The sequence below is a fragment of the Crinia signifera genome, chromosome 9 (genome assembly GCF_055691185.1).
Source record: "Crinia signifera chromosome 9, ASM5569118v1, whole genome shotgun sequence".
Classification (NCBI taxonomy): Eukaryota; Metazoa; Chordata; class Amphibia; order Anura; family Myobatrachidae; genus Crinia; species Crinia signifera.
Window position 1 is genome coordinate 52,436,527 of NC_139225.1, and position 25,717 is coordinate 52,462,243.

The window sequence follows — 25,717 nt, forward strand, 5'->3', positions numbered from 1 at the left end:
TGAACCTATGATATGGATAAAAATTCATCCGGTGATAAAAATATATAGGATCTCCCAAGTCACTTCTGGTCTCTCCAGAGAAGGCCAGCATATATAATAATATATTCATATTTACATGTGGCCACGGACTGCACAGGAGGGGACATGGTGATATGCCCTGGTGGATGGAAGGTGGTGGGTAATGTGGGTGCACACAGATTGTGTGTGCTTGGCAGAAGTGTCTGTCTTGTTTGTCAAAGTGGCCACCAAGCATTGATTGTAATGTAAAAAGTTTTATGCTTACATTTATTTTTATGTTTTAATAAATTTTGTACTATTTTGCAAAGCGCAGCCCCTATTCTTCTTTTTTCCTGGCTGAAGAGAGAGACTGCAGTTCGCTCTCTCCCTGCACGTGCACTGGGGACCAATGGCAACAGCACAAGCATGGTTAAAAAAAAGTGGCACCACTGATCATGGTATCCAAGTAGAGGCTGAACACAATAACACATGGGATCCGTGATAAGCTCCTGATCCCATGGGTTATCCTGGCTCAGAGGGACATCTTTTTGCGGATTATGTTTCAGTAGATCTTGAGGACTGGTTTAGTCAGCTCTGCTCTATGGTATTGCCAGTTTTTTCATGGCATCTCTAGGATTAAAAATGTTATTGATACATTTGAGAAAAATTATTAAATTAATTAAATTGTGCCTAAATGTCATCCTTAGGGTCAGTTATGTGGTTGTGTAGATATGTTTTATGATTGGCAACCACTAGCACTGGTTTTGCCACTGGTCTTGGGGTGCCATGAGGCTCTTGCTGGGGTGCCTTGTGTTGTTGGTCCAGGGCCATAAATAATTTGGGTTGTTCCTGGACAAACAGCCCAAGGCACCCCGGCAATAGCCTCATGGCACCCCAAGGTGCTTAGGCAAACCATTTGGACACTGGACTACATGATTTGGTCACTCATAAATGGTGTCCAGGTGTCAGGGAATGTGTGGAAAGATAACATATGTAAAGTTATATGTGGATTGTATTAAGGTAGAATAGTCTATGGTGGTTTTGTCATCACCAATAAATATTTTTTTGTACTTTAAGGAAATTGGTGTTAGCTCTGATACTAAGAGGCCCATCTTATTAATCATTATTCATTTGAGTGGCAATAAAAATTTCTGACCTTACTCATTGTCCTTTTAAAAAATTGGCACGGATCACAGGATAGACATGCCTGAAGGTTGACAGGGTGGTTAGGTCAACACAAGCATTAGGTCAACATGGGGAAGGTCAAAAGTCAAAAGGTTGACATGGGGTTTTCCACATTTAGATCCCGAATCTCGACATGAACACTGTAATGTAGCGCCATGTCTCCTCACATGGGTCGCTATGCTTCGAGCGCGGTGCCTTGCTACGCTCGGCACACTATTTTATTCTCCTGCCACGCCCTAGTGGATGGTAGGGCATGAAATACCAGCTGTCGGCGCAACACTTTTTTTTTTTTTTTTTTTAACCCCATGTTAACCTTTTGACCTATAAACAATATAGTGAGGTGTTCAGAATAGACTGGAAATGAGTGGAAATTAATGTAACTGAGGTTAATATTGGTGTAGGGACAAAAAAAAAAAGTGATTTTAGCTGTTTTATTTAGAAAAAAATATATAAATTCAAAACCAAAACCTGAAAGGGAAAAACCAATCCAGATCCAAAACACAACAGAAGATACAGATCCAAAACACAAAACCTGAACAGTGTCTGGTGCACATCTCTACTAATAAACCAACATTTGTACTCAAATGGATTGCAGTCTTTTTTTTAATTTATTATTATACTTGTCCCTTTTATCAGCTATTAATGTTGTGCCCCTTCAGAATTCCTCTGTGGCTGCTACTGTATTTCTGTAATGGCTATTCTCATGGGGTGGCTTTGTGACTTCATTACAGTTTATCTGACTTCTTTATTCAAGTCCATATTCATTCTAAGAGACTGTCAATATTAATGTATAGGACATGAGATTCTGATTAAATACAGCCTTTGTTCCCTGCTACAAGAGTGGTCCTATTTCTTGTCTATACAGTCCTGCTTTCATCATCACAGTCATCGTACTTCTGACAGTTCAGGTCAATACTTGGTATGGTGTGCGCATCTACAATCTCACATACTTCCTCGGTACTTAAACTGAACTTGATGGAAGATGCATGAATAATGTACTCCATACACAAGAACCCATATTCAGAATACGATTATAATTCTGGTCATATTAAATGAATTTGTATATAATAGAGGTAGGAAGTAGAGTAGACTGGGAAATAAGATACAGCTGACTTTGGGGGGGGGGGGAGGGGGGAGCGGGAATAAGAAAAAGAAAAAGTCTCAAAGTATTGTTAAAGAAGAAAATAGAAGTAATTAATTCTCTTTTCTTTTTCTCTCTCTCTCTCGCAAATAATAGTATCAACCCTAAAGACTCATGGTAGAAGAAAAATTATATTCTGAACGTATCAGGGCTCATTGCAGATAGTACCTTTTTAACATCCAAAATACTGCATTGTAATGGGATTTATAGGTTGAGTATCCCTTATTCGAAATGCTCGGGACCACAAGCATAAGATAGGGATTTTTACAGTTTCTGAATAATTTATTTCCCCCCACATACTTACCTGGTTCCCTGGTGTCCACATGGCCTTCAGGATCATCTTCAGTGGTCCCAGGGGTGCATTGCACGAGTTTGCAGGCGCACCGGTGGTATGCACTCCTGGGACCGCTGAAGACATCCTGAAGGCCACCGTGGACATCGGGGGACAGTAAGTATGAAAAAAAAGGGTGGGGGGGGGGTTGGGTGGTGGGACTAAAGAAAAGCCAAAATATTCTAAAAAACAAACAGTTTTTTTGAATATTTTTGGTAAGAGATCCTCGGATGCGGGAGACTGCCTGTGATAGTAATAACTTAGTTAGAAATTTTGTAATATACACCTTGGTTGATTCCAAATGATTAATTCTGACAGATACTATCTCTGCTAAACAATTTAATGTGGAGGGTAGTACTGGGGCAATGAAGGGCAAAATCATAGTTAATTATTATTATTATTATTTAGTAGTAGTTATATTTATAAGGCGCCACAAAGTATCCGCAGCGCCGTATATAGCAAACCAAAAAAAAAAATTACAAGGTAACGTACATTTCGGATATTTGTGTTTTTAGTATAGAAATTTGTTCAAATTATGAAGAACCAAAGTCCCCAAACAGTCTAATAGATAACATACATGTGCAGTACATGTTTCATGAAAATAATTTAGCGTTTTAATTGCACCTTAAACATACAAATCCTAGCAGTTGTATTCATGCATCGCCTTCTAGCATTCCTGTTGTTAAAGAGCCATTCTGTAATGAATAATGTTTCACTGTTTGGTTGGTTTCACCCACATAATACTATCCTGAGCCAAGGAACTAAAATGTGATTATACAAAAAAAGGGTACTTGTTTCCTAGCACGGCCACAAATCTTGGCCATCGGGGGTAATTTGAGTGGCCTGCGACGCGACCGACGCGATGCCCCCGATTTTTCCATTGAAATGCATTGAAAACAGTGAAAAATCGGGTCGGTCGCGTCGTGTGCACCTAAAAATGCTTAAATGGTCCAGACGCGATGCCCCCGATTTCCCCATAGGGAACAATGTTAAATGCCTCAATTTACCCGCGATGACCACGATTTCCCATAGGAAACAATGTTAAATGGATGAATTTACCCAAATCAGCATAGGAACAATAGTAAATGGGCCAAAAACACCCCTGAACATTGAAATGTCCCCCCAAAAGTAGTTGACGCCACACAGCCATCAACGTGAACCCGAAGCGTGGCGAGCGCAGCGAGCCCGCGAGGGGCGACGGTACGCGTCCTCCGACCTTTTCATGCCCTACTATCCACTAGGGCGTGGAGCGAGAATAGAATAGTGTGGCGAGCGCAGCGAGCCACCGAGCCCGAAGCGTGGCGAGCGCACGCGGATACCTTCACAGGTAAACGCGTCCCTTCGCGGGCTTCCCAGGTGTCCGCGTCGCCATGGACACCTGGGAAGCCCGCGAGGGGACGCGTATAACTGTGAAGGTATCCGCGTCCCCTCGCGGGGCTCGCTGCGCTCGCCACGCTTCGGGCTCGGTGGCTCGCTGCGCTCACCACACTATTCTATTCTCACTCCACGCCCTAGTGGATAGTAGGGCATGAAAAGGTCGGAGGACGCGTACCGCCGCCCCTCGCGGGCTCGCTGCGCTCGCCATGCTTCGGGTTCACGTTGATGGCGGGGTGGCGTCAACTACTTTTGGGGGGACATTTCAATGTTCAGGGGTGTTTTTGGCCCATTTACTATTGTTCCTATGATAATTTGGCTAAATTGAGCCATTTCACATGGTTTCCTATGGGAAATCGTGGTCATCGTGGGTAAATTGAGGCATTTAACATTGTTCTCTATGGGGAAATCGCGGGCATCGCGTCTGGCCCATCGCACCCGATTTTTTAGCGGCCGCGATGGCCCCGATTTTACCCCCGATGACCACGATTATGATCGTTGTGGCCGTGCTAGGAAACAAGTACCAAAAAAAGTTTGTCCCTCCCTACAGATTTGTGATTCCCAGTAATAGCTCCCCATCCTGTCAACTTTTGAAAAATTGTGTGTCTTCTAGGTAGTGTAAGTATGGCTGCTAGTCATCATCAATATGCAGTTATACCTGTACTTTATCGGATGCAAAAGAAAAGCATCCTCCAAACTCTACTTCTGTCCAGGTCTGCGTAAAAAAAAACCTCACTGATATTTAGCTTATTTCAATTTGCCGTATTGCAACCTAGTTAAACCTCTTTGCCTTATAGTGTAATGGTGATCAGAATTGTGTGCACCCATTCTCAGAGTGTGTATTCAAAAAATATATACTCTGATAACCGGTGTTTGTTTAACTCTTCCTCAGTCCCTGTGACACATCATATAAATGTAGCATTGACATATACTGTAGAAATGTATTACAAACACAAAATGCAGAAACATTACTTATTGTGAAATCAATATATGTTAGAATAAGCATGCCTTCATATCATAGTATTAATTGAACATGAATGGCCATTACATATACCAGACCATGATATTGAACAAGCTACTAACCCTTGCAGTTAAACTGAATTAAGGTGCCCACACACTAGAAAGATCTGCAATCTTAAGATCTGCGGATAAATTAGCCTTCAAATCTTTGGTCCGCCCTGGACCAAAGATTTCAGGCAAGCGCACATCTTTACCAAAGATTTTTCTTAATATCCCGTGTGCGTTCCTATGGATCTTTTGTTAAATCTTCTGATCTTTTGTGCAGCTTGTAAGATCAGAAGATTCAGCTAAAGATCCACGGGAGCGCGAATTGGACCGATATCGGCCGATTTTCGACCGATTATCCGTAAATATCGTACGATATATCGGCCGATTTATCGAAAATCGGACAATCGACCAAAAATTATTCTAGTGTGTGGGCACCTTTAGACTCCTCCTATAGATGCAGTCTTTCCATACCCTCACTGATGTTATGTTTAGAACAGCTGATTCTTAATAATAATAAATTAATTATAAATATCCAATTACGTCATTAGGTATGTATGTGTGTGTGTGTGTATAGATAGATAGATAGATATTGTAAACTATACACAGTGACACTTTTTATGGAAGCTTGGTAAATCCATGCAGCTGAATTATTTTACTTTTTAGGTCTAGATTACAGTGAGTCAAAAGTACTAGAACATATAAGATTTCTCAATGAATTTTTTTTGCTTGTTATACAGGGTAATGAACATTATTGGGATAACTGGGATATGTTGCTACTTATATTACAAAGAGAGCACAAAATTTAATTTAAAAAAAGAGAATGGGACCAGGAAGATGATCTTTACCATATTTGTGCTGTGAAGTGGGTCTTTCTATAGAGGATTTTATATTTCCATTTCTTTGCCAGATTGAAGATGGAGGCAAAGCAGCGAAGTGTGAGAAGATGGAAGTGGGTGATGAACTGGTGAACATTAATGGTACTCCCTTATACGGCTCTCGGCAAGAAGCTTTAATCCTGATCAAGGGTTCCTACAAGATTCTCAAAATGATTGTCAGGAGGTAATTAACGTTTTGGTTCTTGTATTGAAGGATGCCTTTAATATATTCAATTTTCCCAGTATAATGATCATTGCGTTGCTAATTATGTAACCCGAATCTGTGGCAGCGTATGGTGGTTAGTGGGGTTTATGGTCGAAGGTATTGTTGCATGTGAGGCTATATGGGAGCGTGTTAGGTAACAGTTGGGTCTGATTTGGTAAATTTGGAGAAAATTAGAAGAACAGTGTATGCTGTATGTATTTTGTTGTATAGCCTACAATGGTAGTTTAGATTTTGGCTAAAAAGTATATTATACCGTGCAAGACAGACACACTGACTTTATACGACAAGAAGTACATAGACTGAATGGGAGCCTTGTTAACCCTGCACACAGAGCAGAGCATAAGCCCTGACCACTATTTAACCTTTTAGCCACAAATAGCAAGTAAAATAAGGGAGCGACATAAAAGGTATTTTGTCGTTTTCTGCATTCAGTTTAAACTTTTATTTTATAACCCTTGCATTATTAAATCCTGACTTGGTGTATATACTAATAAGCACCTGCAGTAATAATGAGTAAAAATGACTATACAGGGGCTAATTTAGATTGGATCCCATAAGCAATCCAACCTGCATTATGCCAGATGGTGACATTCTGTGTGTGCGCAGGCCATGTACTACAATCAGAGCGCAGAACAGTGAACACCTTTGCCTGATTGACCGTCATAAGCATTTGTGGAGGTGACCGGCATTTCTGGAAATGGGGGCATGTCGTCCCCTTTTTCCAGCAGTGGCAGGGCCAAGGAATGTGCTGCGAGGCACAGTCTCTTTGGCCTTGCAAGCTGGCCTGCGACCGAGCCTGAGCAAGGTTAGTTTGATGGTTTCGATGTTTCTCATGAACTGCAATTACATTGCAGTTTGATGCAAATGCAGGCAGGGGTTGGTATGGACCTGCTCCTACATTTGCATTGTTTAAGGATCGCATATGGGGCCTAATTCGTGGAGCAGTATGGATGGTGTAATGGTTAGCATTACTGCCTCACAGCAATGAGGTCATGGGTTCGATTCCCACCATGGCTCTAACTGCGCAGAGTTTGGGCCTTATTCTAGTTCACTCTTTCTGACAAAATCCTTCTTAGATGGACAAAACCATGTGCACTGCAGGGGGGCAGATGTAAAATGTGCAGAGAGAGTTAGATTTGGGTGAGTTATTTTGTTTCTGTGCAGTATAAATAATGGCTGCTTTATTTTTACACTGCAATATAGATCTCACTTTGAAGTAAAACCCCACCCAAATCTAACTCTCTCTGCACAAGTAACATCTGCCCCACCTGCAGTGCACATGATTTTGTCCATCTAAGAAGGATTTTGTCAGAAAGAGTGAACTAGAATAGGGCCCTTTGTATATTCTCCCTGTACTTGCATGGGTTTCCTCCGGGTACTCCGGTTTCCTCCCACAATCCAAAAATATATACTGGTAGACTAATTGGCTCCCAACAAATTAACCTAGAATGTCTGTGTGTGCATGTACATGTGAATATAGATTGTAAGCTCCACTGGGGCAGGGACTGATGTGAATGTTCAAATATCCTCTGTAAAGCGCTGCGGAATATGTATGCGCTATATAGAAACTGTTAATTAATAATAAATAAATAATTCAGCATCAGTTGTAGTTTTGCTAAGATTCGCAAAACTATAATTAAACCTACTCCATGTAGCATGAGGATGGCCGCCCATCACAGGGCAAGGCCACCCTACATGTCCAGAACTGCTCTGCAATTGTGTAGTTTTGACAAGAACTGCACTATATAGCTAAGGGATTGCATGTTAAGGGTAGTCCCCTGGCTGCGCAGCCAAGCTGCAAAGTTAGTCACCGGGCCGCCATGTTATAGGATGCAGCGGCTGTGTGCGACACCACGTGCCTGCGTTGTTCTGAAGAAAGACCCATTAAAATGCTTCAAAGAATGACCGAATATAAACAAAGGAAAGGAAAGGAAAGCTGGTCCTAGTTTTGCTGTCACACTAATTGCACCAATTTATATTAAGCTTATACATTGTTATAGAATTTTTCAAATACATTAATCGTAATAATGTAAAATGATGCAGTTTTTTTTTTTAATACAAAGGATTCCACTATATTACAATGTGGAGAGTGATAGACAACCAGCCAATCAGCTCCTGTCATTTTTCAAACCCAGCCTATAACATGACAGTAAGGAACTGATTGCTTATCTCTCTCCACTTGATCAATTCGATTTCCTCGATTTCCGGCTGAGCTCCACAGGCGCCTGACTACTCCGGGCTCCAGGGGTGAGTGGCGACCCTCTCCCACCCAGCTCCCGCTTCGGCACCCACTGCCTCCTGGCTCTCCTCACCTGCGGGCGCCGGGGACCCGCGGCCTACGCAAACTCCGGAGCCGCGGCTTCTGTATCTGGTCTTCTGGGGCGCCGCACAGCTGCGCGGGACACGGTCCGGGTGGCGGGGATCTCTGTCGCTTGTCATTAGCACCTGCTCCAGCGCTGGACGGATCCCGGCGGTCACTGCCTGTGGATACAGGCACCGGGAGCCTGCGGCCTCCATCATCTCAGGACCCGCTGCCTCACTAATCAGGTACCTCTGGGGGGACACTGCTACATCCACTTCACTCCCTGTGCCTGCGGTGGAGGCTGCTGCTGGGGAGGCCGCACTGACCCTGCAACGCCTCTGTACACGCCGCAGATTGTGTCACTCACGGGGCCCCACTGCTTGAAGCCTGCATCCCCAGTGTGTGCAGGTGGGCACACTGCTATATATATGTTGCTGGGATCCAGCAGTCTAGGAAGGCCATCTTACCTGCTACCTACCACAGTGCCTTGAACCTGCTTTCTCAACACTTGCCCACCAACTGGAACTCTTCATTTCCCATGCCCATGCCATTAGCCCAGTAGTGTCTTTGCCTGCTTCACCACAGACCCAACTCCCCCTCGCCGGACCCGGGACTGCATTGCCCATCTTCAACAGATACCACCCACCATCAAACCCACTTCTCACAATTTAGCCTGACGCTAGTGTTCGCTGCCTGACAAATTTGGTGGCCCTACCCCTGTTGTCGGGGTCCGCTGCTGGTCACGGACTCGCCAGACTTCATCCTCCAGGGAACTTGTCTCCACTAACGAGATCACGTTCATACTGGCCTCATTACTTGACCAAAAACTGACTCCGCTAAAAGAGTCCATTGACTCTGCTATGGCCCAAATCCTACAGCATGATCAGCGCCTGTCCGAAGCGGAACAGAGAATTTCAGACTTAGAAGATGAGTTGGCCACCACCAAGGCTACTGCCTCTTCACAGGAAAAACTACTCTCCTTCATCCATGACAAACTGGAAGACTTGGAAAATCGAAACAGGAGGAACAATGTGCGGATAATTGGCATTCCGGAAAGTGTTAAACCAGCAGCCCTTATGCCCCTCGTCTCTGAATGGCTCCCACGCACGTTGGGCTGTGTTGCCCCGACTGGTTCGTTCCTGGTGGAGAGGGTGCATCGGGTGGGCCCAGACCGTCAGCAGGGCAGAGATAGGCCTAGGCCTGTTATTTTGCGCATTCTGAATTATGCCGACAAGGTTAGCGTGATGGATGCCTACAGAAAATACTCTGACTTACGCTATGAGGGAGCCAGGCTACTTCTTTTCCAGGATTTCTCGTACTTGGTTGCCATGAAACTGAGAGAGTTCGTACCGATTTGAAAAGTTTGTTCGAGCTGGGCCACCGCTTTGCGCTACTATACCCAGCCAAGTTACGAGTAATGTATGACAGTAAACCTTACTACTTGGAGTCTCCACAATCAGCAAAGAACTTTCTGGACTCCTTGCCTCAGCAACTATCCTCAAACATGGATGATGCGGATTAAATTCACGACTGTCTGCCGTTGCAACATCCTTTTCCACCTATATGTTCCAGTTTAACAGATCGGTAAATTATAACCGTTATTTCATCCTTTTTGCTGGTTTGCTCTACTTTGTTGCTTATACTGACTATGCTGGGTGGTTTGGGTCGATCTATGATCTGTGCTATCAGGCCCGTTACAAGTTTAAGGGAAATGTTTATGATGACGGGGTCCTGGTGGGTGTGGATGTGGGGGCTTGCCTTCACCATGACGTCAGGATCCACGGTAACCACAGGTACCTTACTCAGTTATATACCGCTACCCCCTTCCCCCTTGGCTACCTAATTGTTAACGACCTTTATTATTGGTCGAAACGACCGCATACTTTGGTTCATGGAAATGTTCGAAAAATTATAATTGTTAGATGTTTCTTGTTTATGATATATGGTACACAATTTATGATATGTGACTTGGAATGGCACTCTGGGTCTTCATCACCCCCTCACAGTCTGCTCACTGGGATGGTCTGGGGGATTCTTCTAAATTTTCTCACCGTAATATATAGACCCCGAGTGGGAATTGGTTAATAATGTCTACCCAGACTAATAGATTGACTCGGACACAGACTACGTTAAAATTTGTGTCTTGGAATGTGGAGGGCCTCAACTCACCAATCATCTGTAGTAAACCATCTGAAATTAATACAAGATCCCAATGTGTTGCGAGATTCTTGGATTGGTGAGTTTCGAGCGGCCTCCATCATGGCTAAACGTAGAGTCGTGCTGATACTATTTAGAAAGCACTTACCCTATACCATCCTGGATACTTGGTTGGACCCAGAGGGCCATTTCTTATTTATAAAACGTGAATTGTGCGGATCTGTGTACACACTAGCGGCAATATATGCCCCGCTAGACCCTAATGCCCCCTTCTACACATCTCTATATACCAAACTATTATCTTGGAAGGAGGAGGAATTGATCATTGGTGGAGATTTCAATAACGTGTTGTCAGAGGGGCTTGACAGATCGGGACAAAGGGCTAGGACGCACATCGCTGCCCATTCTTCCCCTGTCTCCCTACTACTTGACTCATTAGGTTTGTGTGACCCCTGGAGATGCCAACACCCTACCTCCCGGGAATACACCTTTTATTCACATCCCCACGTTACTTCATCTCGAATTGATTTTTGGCTGGTTTCCAACTCCCTATACCAACATGTAGTTGAATCAGGAATAGGTCCGGTTCACATTCACCTTAAAGAGTCCCCTTACCACAACATATAACTGGAGGTTCCCCTCTTATTTGGCCTACTCCACTGACTTTACACTTCATCTAAAACATGCCTTTTCAACATACGCATCAGACAACGCACAGCATGTGGAGGATGTCCACCTATTTTGGGTGGCATCCAAACCGGTTGTCAGGGGACAGGTGATGGAATATGTTGCCAGAAGACGTAAAAAACTAACCCTGGCCATTGCTGATCACAGTAGGCGCCTATCGGTGGCATATAGTGATCTGCTTCTTACTAACTCTGAATCATCTAGGACAGTATATGTGGATGCCAAGCGGGCGTATGACACATTGTGCACGGAGAAGGCCCAGTTCTCTTATGACATCTCATGCAATAAATTTTTTCGTAGCTCCAACAAAACTGGGAGGCTCCTGGCCAATCTAGTTCGTTCACAATCTGCCCCCCTACATATTTTACAGATTTGCACTCAACATGGGACACTAACCTCAAATTCACATGAAATCTCGGCATCATTTCAAGATTATTATAAACAATTATATGAAGCGCCCATCGATAGACCCATAGAGGGTCTACAATTCTTACAACAGGCCCATTTACCCACCTTAACTGCAGAAGAGAAAGACTCCCTTATCACCCCCATCACGGAACTTGAACTGCAAGCGGTTATTAAAACCTTAAAAAAAGGCAAATCCCCTGGCCCTGACGGTTTTAGCGCTGATTACGACCCTAACCCCACACCTCCTTCCTCTATACAATTCAATAACACAGGGAAATTCACCCCCATCGGACTTTACAGCTGCCCGCATAGTAGTGTTTCCAAAGCAGGGAAAAGATCCTAAACTAGTCCAGTCTTATCGCCCCATATCTCTCCTGAATCAGGACTTAAAAATCTTTACCACATTGTTGGCCGGGAGACTCCAACCAATTTTACATAGGATCTTACATCCGGCCCAGAACGGTTTTGTGAGAGGCCGTACCTCAGTGCATAATGTCCGTACTCTAACAGCGGCAATCATACGCTACGGCTCTTTGCAAAACAAAGAGGCGATTATTGGCAACTGGCAACATCTTTTAAGGGTCTTCCAGATACAAAACTTTGGTGCAGATTTCATAAATATTTTTAATTTACTCTATTCATCCCCGAAAGCATGTATAACCATTAATGGAGTGAACTCGCCATCATTTCGATTGGCCAGGGGTACGCGACAGGGCTGCCCATTATCACCGCTGTTGTTTAACTTGACCCCCTGATACGCACCTTCTGTCAGGATACTTTGTGGCAGGGACTACCTATTGGCGGGACAGAGGTGAAGGTATCTGCCTTCGCCGATGACCTTCTACTTTACATCAGCAACCCTAAACGTGCTCTTCCTGGAGTGCTGACGACACTGGACACTTTTCGTGACATTTCTGGCTTCTTAGTTAACTACCAAAAAACTGAGGCCATGGCCGTCAGCCCCGAAGCCCAGTCTGGATGGGGAGCTACGTTCCCTTTCCGATGGACCAGCGAATTCTTACCCTATCTTGGTCTGCGCTTCTCAAACAATATTGCGGATTTATATGATTTAAACTACTCCCATTTTGTTTCCCAAATGTTAGCAGACTTCCAGAGATGGAGGCACCTCCCACTGTCTTATATGGGTCGCTGTAGTTTGTTCAAGATGGTCTCCTTCCCCAGGCTCCTATACCCAGTCCAGATGCTCCCCTTTGTATTGAAAGATCGGGATATCTCTAATATCAATAGAGCTCTCATGAAGTTCTTGTGGGCTGGCAAACGACCTAGAATCTCCCAAATAAAACTACAACAAACTCCACTTAATGGTGGCATCAACCTACCATGTATCCAAGGTTATGCCTTAGCGGCAAATTTACGGTTATGCGCTGGACTGGGTGGGAGGTGCAAATAACTACACATACAGATCACTAGACCAATCTTTTCTTTCCGATTATACACTAGATGCACTACTTTATGTATCACCCACATCTATCTCGGTGCACATCAAAAAAAATCTGTTACTCTATTCGCCCTATAGTGCTTGGCGCACTGTGTGCAAATGACTCTGTCTGCCAACTAATGTTTCACTACACACACCACTAATCCACAACCCTGATTTCCAGGGAGGTAACCCAGACCCCATATTCTCTACTTGGCATCTCCAGGGTCTTAGATCAATATTCCAATTTTTAGATGAGGATTATTCCAAACCTCTTACTCTTTCAGAATTAAAAGAACGTTTTCCCCAACTCCAGTTCCCCTTATTCGCTTATTTTCAGGTCAGGAGTTACTTGACGAAAACTTTACCCAAACTATACAAAGAGGGATCTGATAGGGCTTTTGACCTTATGATTATATATAGTAAAGGTGGACACATGGCCACCTCTCTGTTATATAGTCATATCCGCACTACCTGGGATCTCTCAAAGGTAAAAAAGGGATTGACCCATTGGAACTCGGCTTTCCCAGATATCCTGATCACATCTATCATAAAAGCCACAATATCATTAAATAAACTGCTTGTCTCATCATCTTATGCTGAGATGCAATTCAAAATTTTACATAGGGCATACTACACACCCAAACACCGTTTCCTAATGGGTATATCTGACGACTCCAACTGTTTCAAATGCTTGTCCCCAGAAGCGGACATTTTCCACTGTTTATGGTCATGTGATTTAGTGCAGGCCCTTTGGCTAGATGTTCAACAATACATTAATCGTACCCTGAAGATAACTTTTACCATAACTCCCTCATGGGCACTGTGGAATATTCATGCATTAGACGCACACACGCCCCTCACACGAGGCGTCAAGGGCCTCCTGGCTAAAATTGCAGCGGCCACCAAAAAAACTATTCTCTCCCAGTGGATACACTCCAATCCCATTTCTTTACAATTTATGCTCCCGAGATTAAAATATCTTTTTCAAATGGATTGGATTGAGTGTCTGTTGGATGCGGAGACCAAGGCATCAAAGTTCTTTGACACTTGGCTGCTATATGTACTCACTCTAACAACTCAGGAAAAAGACCGCATTAGGCAAGCGGTTTCGCTTACAACATAGTGTAATTTGGCCACTCTGGAGAGGGGACATCCCCCTCTTTTAATACATTGCCCGTCTCAGCCCCTCCTATACCCACCCCTCCTGAAACAATGTTATTTGCTGTGTTTATATTCAGAGTATAGATACAACTGTCTCCATTGTCAAGATACTGTGATGTGCCGTTCTAGGTCTTCCTCTTGTACTATGCTATTTGGTGTTGTATTTAATGTATCATGTGCCGTTCTTTTCCAAATCTCTCAATAAAAATATATATATATAAAAAAAGAAGTGATAAGTGGAGAGTGATAAATACCAGCCAATAAGCTCCTTTCATGTTATTGGCTGCGTTTGAAAAAAATTTATGTTATTACTGTCCACTTTATCTCTTTTCAGTGCTTAGTACATCTGGTCTATAAACTGTAAAGAATCCCAAAAACCAAGGATTCATTATTATGATAAATCTATACTTACATGTGCGTGGTATTTGTTCAATCCTCTTTGCCTTACTTTTTATGATAAAAAAGGTTTAAGTGTACCAGTTGTCTTTGCCTGTAACATAGGTTACAAAACTTGATTGCAGATCTCCTGCACTGACAATGTCAGCATTACTACAGGTTGAGTATCCCGTATCCAAAATGCTCGGGACCAGGAGAATTTTGGATAACGGATTATTCCGTATTTCGGAATATTTTAATATTTCAATGATGTATTTTGAAGTATCTTGCATGTATGCTGTATAAACACATAATATACACACAAATATATTTTATTACCACATAAAATACACACAAATATATTTTAATTGTTCAAAAAACAAGGTTTCAAAACGTGAAACAAAATGTGTGTACTATCTCAGCACTGAATTTGAATGCCAAGCAATCATTGTCTTGCACATATATAGTGCCAGTTACATATCATGTCCCCAGTGATGCTGTTACAAATGTCCCCAGTGAGTTTTTAGCAAAAAAAAATTTTTTTTTCACTTTCTGGAATGTCCGTATTTCGGAATAATTCGGATAACGGATACTCGGATACGGGATACTCGACCTGTATTACAACAAACTAACTTTTATATGTTTAGCACCATCGTGTGGCAAAAGCTAGAATTTGGAAATTGTGCCATAGACTACAGCTGTAAAAGGAATGTGTCATGTTAGGTTACTTTCTCACATACAGCCTTCCAATACTAGCTCATATTACATGTCTGATAGGACATGCGCAGATGCTGCTTTCTGCCTTTTTCCATTATTATCTACATTCTAATAGAGCACAGGTGCTCAAAATCGGTCCTCGGGACCCCTCGCAGTGCATGTTTTGCAGGTCTCCTCACAGAGTCAAGTAAAATAATTAGCTCCACCTGTGGATCTTTTAAAATGTGTAATTCAATACTGAGTGCACCTGTCGGGTGACCAGGAAAATGTGAACTATGTGGAGTCCTGAGGACAGCGTTTGAGAACCACTGTAATAGAGCATACAACATTGAATCCTTTCTAATAGAGCATACAACATTGACTCCTTTCTAATAGAGCATACAACATTGACTCATTCAACGCAGCCATTAGCAAGATCTATAGCTGTATTTACCTTATTACTATATTGATAAGATGTAATAATAAAGCTAAGATGTAATAATAAAGCTATCACAATTGACTTATAAGATAAAAGGGTTGGAGTATTTGGTGCTGATTAACTACGTAACCATAAGTGTATTTATGAACCCAAATAGTGTCCACATCAAATTTTAATGTATCGGGGGCGTGGTGTGACCGAGAAAGAAGCAGGACGCTTCTCTGTGCAGCTCCTGCAGCGTGCCCCACAAAACCTACCATGGGCTGCCCCCACAGCCACCAGTACCCGCATACTCAGCCCTCCCCACCACAGGGGACCCTCCGCACCCGCTGCATAGTCACTGCGCGGCCGGGGGACAGTGGATCTCCTCCCAGCAGGTCGGGGCCTACCTTTTGCCAGAAGCCGCGGCCTCGATTTGTGAAGGTACCCGGCGGCCGAGCTCCGGGACCGGATCGCGGCAGCGTCGGAGCGCCGGAGCTGCTGGAAACTGAGCTGGGGGTCCCATAGGTAAGCAGACCTCCCCCGCATCCACTGCAGCCCTCTGCCTGCCTCCTACACCTGCCCTGGAGCCTCCAGGAGCAGGTGAAGCCCAGCAACCCCTCTCCCCACTACCCGCGGCGGCCATCTTGGTTCCTGGAACCTGCCCTGACTACTGCTATAACAGGGGAGACCTGCTGCACACAGTGCCCTTCACTTCTGCCACCTGGGACTGCCTTCACCTGCAAGCCCCCAAACAGCTTAATATAAAAAGACTTCCTCATCCTACCTCACCCCTGGAGTTGCAGTACCCCCCTTTTTATTTTATTGTTTTAAAGGGCCAGTGCTAACTGTGACCCAAGCTGCATAGCTGATACTCCAATTGCAGAGATTCCAATGTCCGGCTGCCCTTGAACATGTCATCCTTAATGCCTTAGGGGACGCTGGCACACCTTTTCACTCCGACATGATTTGAAACTACATACTAAAATGACTATACGTTAATGACCCAGCCTCAGCCTGCCTGACCCTCGCATCATTTTGTGAATCCCTCCAACCGCTATCCTTTCTGTAATAGACATGTCTCCTAAAAAAGCCAAGGAACCCACAGGAGTTCCCCCAGTCAGCTTTTTTAAAGCCTCATCCCAGTCCCCTAATACAAAAACTGCTTCAAAAAGAGACACTGGTACGCCCACTTTATCGGCTCTCAGCGCATCATTTGACCCCTCCATGGCGGGCAATAGCCTGCAACCCCTGACAGGAGATGATGCCCCACTTACATTGGGGTTGATGAAACAACTATTAGCCTCCTTTAAAGTGGACATGTCAGCAGAATTCAAATCCGCACTCCACTCTTGCCAACAGGATATAGAGGCTATCGGACACCGCACTGACCACCTTGAAAACAAGATGGACGAAGTGGTCAAATCACACAATGAACTTCTTGTTCAACACGAGGGAGTTCAGAATGAGGTAAAGGCTCTGCAAGCAAAGATATGCGATTTGGAGGACAGATCGAGACGAAATAACATTAAAATAAGAGGTATCCCGGAAACTGTCGCTAACTCGGCCCTAACGGAATTCGTGACTGATGTTTTTACGAAACTGATGCCGACTACCCAGATCACTGACTTCCTTCTAGATCGCATCCACCGATTACCAAAAGCCCGAAATGCTCCTCAAGATGCTCCTCGGGACACATTGATGCGACTCCATTACTATCACATCAAAGACTCAATACTCAGGGCCGCTAGACCATCCAGCCACTCTGCCTCTATCCTGGGAGACCTCCAGATCTTTGGCGATCTATCTGCAGCTACCCTTACTCTCCGCAGTTCATTCTATCCAGTCACAAAGGCCATCCGAGAAGCAGATATACCCTACAGATGGGGCTTTCCTACAAAACTACTTATCCGAAAAGATGGCTCTACATTTGTGGCTTCTACACCATCTGAGGGCTCGCGCTTCCTGGCCTCCTGGAAGATGGATGAGACTCCACTGAAAAGCCCGGATGACTTGCGTCTCACCCGGGACTGGTCGGTGACAAGCAAGCCCACCTGAAGCTGAGCCCCTCTCTGGGCTCCGGATGGAGTTCCGCAACTTCTACATTGGACTTTGTCAGGTTTTACCTATACATGCCGTCCGATGCCTGTTTTTTTGTATCGCTCTTCATGTCATTCCTCACCTTGATTCAGGCCATAATGATATAGCAATACAAACTAGTACTGGGTCAACCTACTTGACAAATATGCTACTGTCTTGCTCAGGAATGCCCTACAGTAATTTTTCATTTTCCATATATTAAGTTTGGATTCTTGCTTAATGTAGCGCAGGTTGCCTTCATAATAGATTCTGAATATGGGTGCCCTTTTCTCAGCTAATAGTTGTATTTCCCTTAATTTATAGGGACAGAGATGATTGTAATACAGGTTTATTTCTTCTGCATGTTTTCGTTCTTTTCCTCTCAGTTCTTATAGGAGTGATGATGGTGTCAGTTATCCCCTCACACCCCCACTGTGTCGCCTATGTCGGTGACCCTCAGTAGCCCCTTTATGGAGCTATTTTGTTTTTTTCAGTCCCTTAGGTTCCCCTCTATTTTTTGTTTTACTTCCCTGTTTGTTTTACTACCCCCTAGTTTTACCTTATCTGTTTCTGGAATGCACACATTTGACTTATTTTATCCGATAAGAACTAGTGATGAAAGACCATACCTACCTAACCGCTTAAATGGTTAAAGTATTATCATTGAATGTCAAAGGCCTCAACTCACCTAACAAGAGATGCTTAGCACTGAGATACTTCAGTAAACTGAAAGCCCATGTAGTCGCTCTACAGGAGACCCACTTCCTGCAGTCCTCCCCCCCCCCCCCCCCCCCCCAATTTTTTAACCCCTCTTACCCCCATTGCTTTCAATCCAATGGCCCCAGCAAGAAGGCGGGTGTAGCCCTGCTATTTTCCAAGACCTGCGACTTTGTCCTAGAACAACAGATCTCCGACCGGGAGGGCAGGTACCTAATCCTAACTGGGAAACTAAATGGTAAACTAGTAACGCTGGCAGTTTTATATGCCCCTAACTCTAAGCAGGTCCCATTTATAAGGAAATTCTGTAGCACACTCAATGCATGCCGGAAGGGATTAGTTATGGTTCTGGGAGACTTTAATTTGGTTCTGGACCCTTCCTTAGATAAATCGGTGAAACTCAATAGACGTAGTAATAGCTTTGCACCTACCCAATCCTCCGCGTTCCGTAAGATTATACATGAATACGATCTGTATGATGTCTGGAGGGCTAAAAATCCGAATGTAAGAGATTATACGTTATCCCCCAGTCCATGGTACTTACTCCCGCATTGATTTAGCCCTTTCCGACAAGTGGACCTTGCAACAAATCACCAAGGCCTCCATCTTGCCAGTCACTTGGTCTGTATACATTGGAATTTATCTTCCGCCCAGATCCCCCCCCAGCCCCTGGCGCCTTGGCGAATACCTCTTATTAGACTTGGAGGCACGGCAGACTATCTCTGAAACTGTTTCCTAGAAACTAACTCGCCAGAGGATATATCACCATTTACCTTTTGGTGTGCACTAAAAGCAGTCACCCGGGGCTCTGCGATTCAAGCGGCTGCCCGCATACGCAAAAAAGCAGTTGCCCATCAGGCGGATGTCGAAACCCGCATGATAGACTTAGAAGCTAGACATAAACAGTACCCTTCGGACAGTAAGATTTATCAAGACCTTCTTCGGGTCCGGGAGGAATGGAATGTCCTAGCCTTACAGGATGTACATAGATCTCTATCTAAGCTTAAGCACAAATACTACGTACAAGGCGATAGGGCGGGCAGGCTCCTTGCCAGAAAGCTGAGGGGAAAAACCGCAAAGGATCGTATACGATCAATTGCGGACAATCGCGGAATTAAGGTCACTAACCCATCAGACATAGCTAACGCCTTCGCCGCATATTATTCTAGCCTTTACAATCTAGCGACAGACCCAGCAACCACCCAGCCCTCAGATTATGCCATAGACCGATTCCTGGCCGGAATTACTCTGCCATCTCTCAGTGAGGATGCTCTCCACGGGCTGGCACAGCCCTGGTCTTTGGAAGAGATTACCTCGGTTATAGATTCTCTCCCAGCCGACAAAGCCCCCGGACCAGATGGCTATACTAATAAGTTCTATTCATGTTTTAAAGATGTCCTTTCCCCTATTTTAGCTCAGATAATCAATGAAGCATCTACTTTAGGTAGTTTCCCAAAAGAAATGCTAGAAGCTAGGATAGTTGCTTTCCCTAAACCAGGAAAAAAAACCCGCTATTATAACTAACTATCGCACCATAGCATTACTTAATTCGGACGTTAAAATATTCGCCAAACTGATAGCTAACAGACTCAATCCCCTGCTGCCCACCCTTATTAATCAAGACCAAGTGGGTTTTGTACAGGGCAGACAGTCGCCTGACAATACTAGGAGAATAATTGACCTAGTCGAGGCCTTCTCTGGGTCCGGAGAGCCGTTACTGCTTTTGTCCTTGGATGCAGAGAAGGCCTTTGATTGACTCCACTGGGGCTATTTATACGCAGTTCTTCGTAAGTTTGGGATAACGGGCCGTGCTCTGACATCCATATCTGCCTTATATTCATCTCCATCGGCCAGAGTATTTGTGAGTGGTCTGCTTTCTGCCTCCTTTACAATCTCTAATGGAACTCGTCAGGGCTGCCCTTTGTCCCCCTTGGTTTTTGCAATGGCTATTGAACCGTTGGCTGAGACTATAAGATCATCGGATGCCATCTTAGGCCCGATGTTGTCGGGTGTGACATATAAAATATGTTTATTTGCGGATGATGTTTTGCTCTCCCTCACAGATCCAGAGTATTCCCTACTAAATTTACACAGGATTTTAGATGACTACTCTGCCATATCATATTATAAATTAAATGGGTCCAAAACAGAAGCGCTCCCCATTAACTTCCACCCTAACCTTCTTAAATCATTACAAACTAAATTTCAATATTCCTGGCAAACTAGTAGCCTTAAATATTTGGGAATCCACATTACCCCCACAATTGAGCAATTAATTCAAGCTAATTATGTCCCACTCCTTCACAAGATCTCGTTGATGACCACTGACTGGATGATGCTACACATCTCATGGCTCGGCAGAATTGCGGCTCTGAAGATGATGATATTACCTAAGATACTATATCTATTTAGAACCATCCCCATTCTAATCCCCACCCCCTTATTAAATAAATTCCATTCAGCAATTAGTAAATATGTATGGAAAGGGGCTAAACCCAGACTGGCCCGGAAGACTCTATCACTATCAAAAACGGGAGGGGGGAGTAGCATACCCAGACTTACACAATTACCAAATTGCGAGTCTTCTCTCTCAGATTGGAGCGTGGTTTGAGACAGACGACCCTAAAATATGGGTAACCCTGGAACGTAATTTAGTGTCTCCTCTCCCATTAACGGACTGTCTGTGGCTCCCCGCATCAGTTGATATTCGCCCACTGGTACGGGTCTCCTCTGTCCTACACACCCGTAGAGCTTGGTTAGAGGTGGTAAAGTCGATCAAAGGAATCTCATTACCTTGTACTGTCGCTCCCGGCTATTGCCTCCCAGATACCAAATCTCTCCTTCACCTCATGGGTTTCCCAGGGGGTTTTATCCCTCACAGAGGCTTCATCCTCAGGAACTCTGTTAACTTACTCTCAACTACAAGCCCAATTCTCCCTCTCCCATAGGGACTTCTTTAAATTCCTACAACTTAGGCATTGGCTATCTGATAAAACCCCAACCCCTTATAATGTCTCCGCACTTCCTCTGTACATACAGAATAAATTGACATGTGCGAATAGTAAAGGGGGTATCACCTGGTGGTACAATCTACTGCTAGAACCAGCGAGCTTTGTAAAATGTCCCTCTTTATTGAAATGGGAACGGGACTTGGGCGAATCAATTAGCGAAGAAGATTGCCACCAAATATTTCAAGTTGGTTTCAAAGTTTCTAAATGTATTTCCCACACCGAACAATACTATAAATTACTCCACCGTTTATACATGACTCCAGTATTGCTGCATAAATTTTGCCCAGCTAATTCCAATCTCTGTTGGCGGTGCTGCGGATATGTGGGCTCCTTATTCCATATATTCTGTGAATGCCCATATATCTCCAATTTCTGGATTGCAGTGTTTGTACTAATCTCAACAGTTTTAAAAATCCCTATTCCCCCGACTCCAAAATTGGCTATTTTTCACCTATCTAACAGTCTATCTAGTAATGAAAGATATATCATAGGCCATATTTTGATCACATCTAAAACCTTGATCGCACAGTATTGGCGCTCCACCCGAATCCCAACCATCCCCCAAATCGAACAAGCTGTCCAAAGCCACTGCGAATATGAGACCGCTGGAGTGCGTTATTCTTCCTCAACCTCCAACCCATTAATTAAGTGGCTTGTTTGGTCCGAGTACTGGACCACTAGAACATAACACATACGTAAATATCAGGGGAATGGCCTCTGAGTTCTTCCATAGCTTAGCCTCTCTACGCTACTTAGTACTTTCTGAGCGCCTTCTGATTGGCCTCTATAGTGATGTTGATCTATAAATGTATGTATGTATGTATATGATTATATATACGTGACTTTACCAATGTGTGTTCTTCCTTGTTTGACCCTCCCCTATTTTATTTTATTTTCTGTACCCTATTATTTGTTCAGTAACATGAAAAACTAATAAAAACTAATGTTTAAAAAAAAATTTTTTAATGTATCAAAGTGTTTGAAAATAATTCAGAATATATAGAACTGAGTATAATCAAACCACATATTTACGGGACTAAAGGGTAGATTTATTAAGCTTGGTGAAGTGATAAAGTGTCTGTTTTTTATCACCGGTCAATCAGCTCGTACCTTTAATTTTTTAAACCAAGCCTGTAACTTCACAGTTACAAGCTGATGGGCCGGTGATAAAAACCAGACACTTTATCACTTCACGAGCTTAATAAATCTGCCCTTAAATGACAAGTCAGCACACATACCCTATTGTGTATATGGGTGCGTCCCGACTTCTTTAATGCAATAGCTCTCTGTCTAATTACAAATGCACTATATCTTATATACTGTCCCAAATGAGAACTTTCCAGTTTTCTTTGGATAGATTGTCTTAAACCCATGGGGTCAAAAAAATCGCAATGATTTCACTGATTATAATGCAGTTTCTGTGTGGCCAGCCATTTGTAAGGGGGTGGGATGGGGGGGGGGGGGGGGGGGGGCAATGTCCATATGGTGTAGGCAGCAGAGATCCTGGGTGAGAGACATCACAATTGAATATAAAACATTTGTTACTTTAAAACATAAAATACCCCTTAGTGGTATCTATAAATACCTATGGAAACTATCCTTAGCTGAAGTTTACCTATAGTCTGAAAGGTAATACAATTTTATGTCCTGAGCCAAACTCCCAAAATCCTCTAGATGTGGCAGTCATGTGTATTGTTCCATGAATTTTCTTTCTTCCTCTAGAACTCCCTGTATAAATAAACACTGTATTGTTTGTAGGACCGGCATGCTTCCTGCTTGCCCGGATAATTGCAGAGTGATTTCCTACACTTGGGCAAAGGAGGGGGAAGCAATGGAATGCCGCCCCCTCAAAATAATATACATAGAATAGGAAATAAACAGACCTAATGCTATTAGGTAGTCACAAAAAAAGAAAACCCTCAGGAGGGAAGGGTCTAATCATGTTTGTTACATGCATGGGATTTTGCAAGTACAGTGTGACAGTTGATATGTACTGTAGGAAGAATAGCGGTCAGTGAAGACTTTGAAGGTATGCATTATACTGAAACTGAATAGCATTTTACATGATCCGATTTAGTGGCAATGGGGCAGATGTATTAAGCCTGGGGAAGAGATAAAGTAGAAGGTGATAACGCACCAGCCAATCAACTCCCAACTGTCATTTTTTTTAAACATAGCTGATTGGTGCGTAATCACCTTACACTTTATCTTCATTTTATAACTTCTCCAGGCTTAATACATCTATACCAATATTCCATAACCTTTAACCTGTCAGTATCATATTGTATAGTCATTATTCTGAAGTTGTCATGTTCAGCAAGCAATTACTGTGTTCTATAGAGTTTTGTATTCTCTAGTTCACCCTGCACCTTACAAAAACCAGCATTTCATTCCCTTTTGCAATGCGTGCTCTAGAAGTCATCTATAATCTAGTAGTACTTCTCCAGTATACAACCTGTAGTGCACTTTTCCTCCTCTCTGGTCTTATCTCTATTTCTCCTTTGTTTCCACTGCCTTTCCTGAAAGGTCTAGGAATGTCGGGGAGGGGTTCAAAAACAGCATCACACTCTATTTGGGGACCCTCCTTCTCCCTAGGTCACATCTTCAGCATCCCCCTTTGTCCAGTAATGTAAAAGTGCACTCTCTCTCCTCCCCAAATCACTGGAAAAATTCTCTCATTTTCCTCTCGTAAAAGTGTGTTCTGGATTTGTGTCAGCGACAGATGTTGCTCCTTTTCATAATTAAGCTTTATATTTAACATTGAGAGTTAAAACCATTAACCATCATTTTAAATCCCATGATTGATGTTTGTCGCTGAATCGGGTAACTCGTTATTTACCTTGTAACCTAGGTAAGTGCTGTACTATGCTTCAATTATGTACATTTAGCAATAGCAGGGTAAACTCTGTCACTAACAGGCCACCTGACTATTATGTGAGCTATAATTTTGAGGCAATTTGGCTTTTTTTCCATAATGGCACTTTGTATATATGTACAATTGGTTTTTTTTAAATGCTGTAAATCCTTTCTTCATTAACTGTTTGCTTTTTAATTTTTAGTTATTATAATCTACTGTTGATTGTATGTGTATGTTTCGAACTACTTTTATTCTCATCTTTGCTAAGTACATTCCATTGTGTCTGTAGCGTTTTCTTCACATCCTGCCCATTATCAAAGCGGTGAAGAATGGTTTCCTTTTGATCATGGGTGCTCATTCTTTATCCTATCTTATTGCTAATCTCAAGTAGTTAGTTGTATTATCATTAGTGCACTTTAATTTGTGACCTAGGCTGTTTGTATAATGTTCACAAGAGATAAGCCTGTTGTGCAGGTGTTTTTGATATTTTTGGCTACCATTTGCTAATGCAGTGGTTCCCAAAATGTGTACTGTGGCACTCTGGGATGCCTCGGGACACTTGCATGGGGTGCCTTGGGTTGGTGGTCCAGAATCAATTAAAATTATTTATTGTCAATGTAATAGGTAAAACCAGTGCTTGTGGTTTCCAATCAGAACATATATGGACAAAGAAATGTAAATCCTGTCCCTCACCACGTAACTGGCCAAAGGATGACCTATAAAAACAATTTACTTAATTTAATATTTTGTTTCTAGATTTGTCAATAAGAAACGTTTGGCCTAGGGGTGCCGTGAAGAAAATTCTGATACTCTAGGGCACCATGATTTCAAAACTGGGCTGATGGCTTCACATGTTCAAGTCGTGGATGTTCCTAATTACATCTTTGGTGGTTTTACACCAATGTTATCAACCCATCGATAGGATAGGGTCAATAATTTTTTCCCTTTTTTTTTTGTAATTTGCTTTTCAATTTTAGAACCTTAAACATGTTGCTTGTGTACACTATAGTGGTTATAATGTGACTTACTTCATATTGTCTTTGTCAGGAGGAACATTTCAGTTGCTCGACCACACTCATGGCATCTTGCCAAGCTTTCCGAGGTTCGCCCGGATGTGGCAAGTATGCAGTACCCTGCAGATTCTTTCAGCATGTCCTGGCACTCCGGCTGTGAAACCAGGTGAGCTTGTGTGTCTAATGTTGACAGCTATGGGTTATGCAATAACTTATGATGTGTAGATTTCAGTGCTTCTGAATTGTTTGTATTTGGAT

At 43.2% G+C, this 25,717-nt stretch overlaps 1 protein-coding gene across 3 annotated transcripts in view; it reads left to right on the forward strand.

Annotated features, from left to right (window-relative positions):
- Positions 1 to 25,717, forward strand: part of SHROOM4 (shroom family member 4) — a 173,238-nt gene that overhangs the window by 64,881 nt on the left and 82,640 nt on the right. The window contains exons 2-3 of one of the 3 annotated variants that reach the window (XM_083159077.1): positions 5,944 to 6,095; positions 25,494 to 25,625. In XM_083159077.1, the coding sequence (XP_083015203.1) occupies positions 5,944 to 6,095; positions 25,494 to 25,625 (284 nt within the window). Of the gene's footprint in view, positions 1 to 5,943; positions 6,096 to 23,544; positions 23,619 to 24,234; positions 24,441 to 25,493; positions 25,626 to 25,717 lie in introns of those variants that run through there. The other 2 variants (XM_083159079.1, XM_083159078.1) reach the window with 2 other exon arrangements.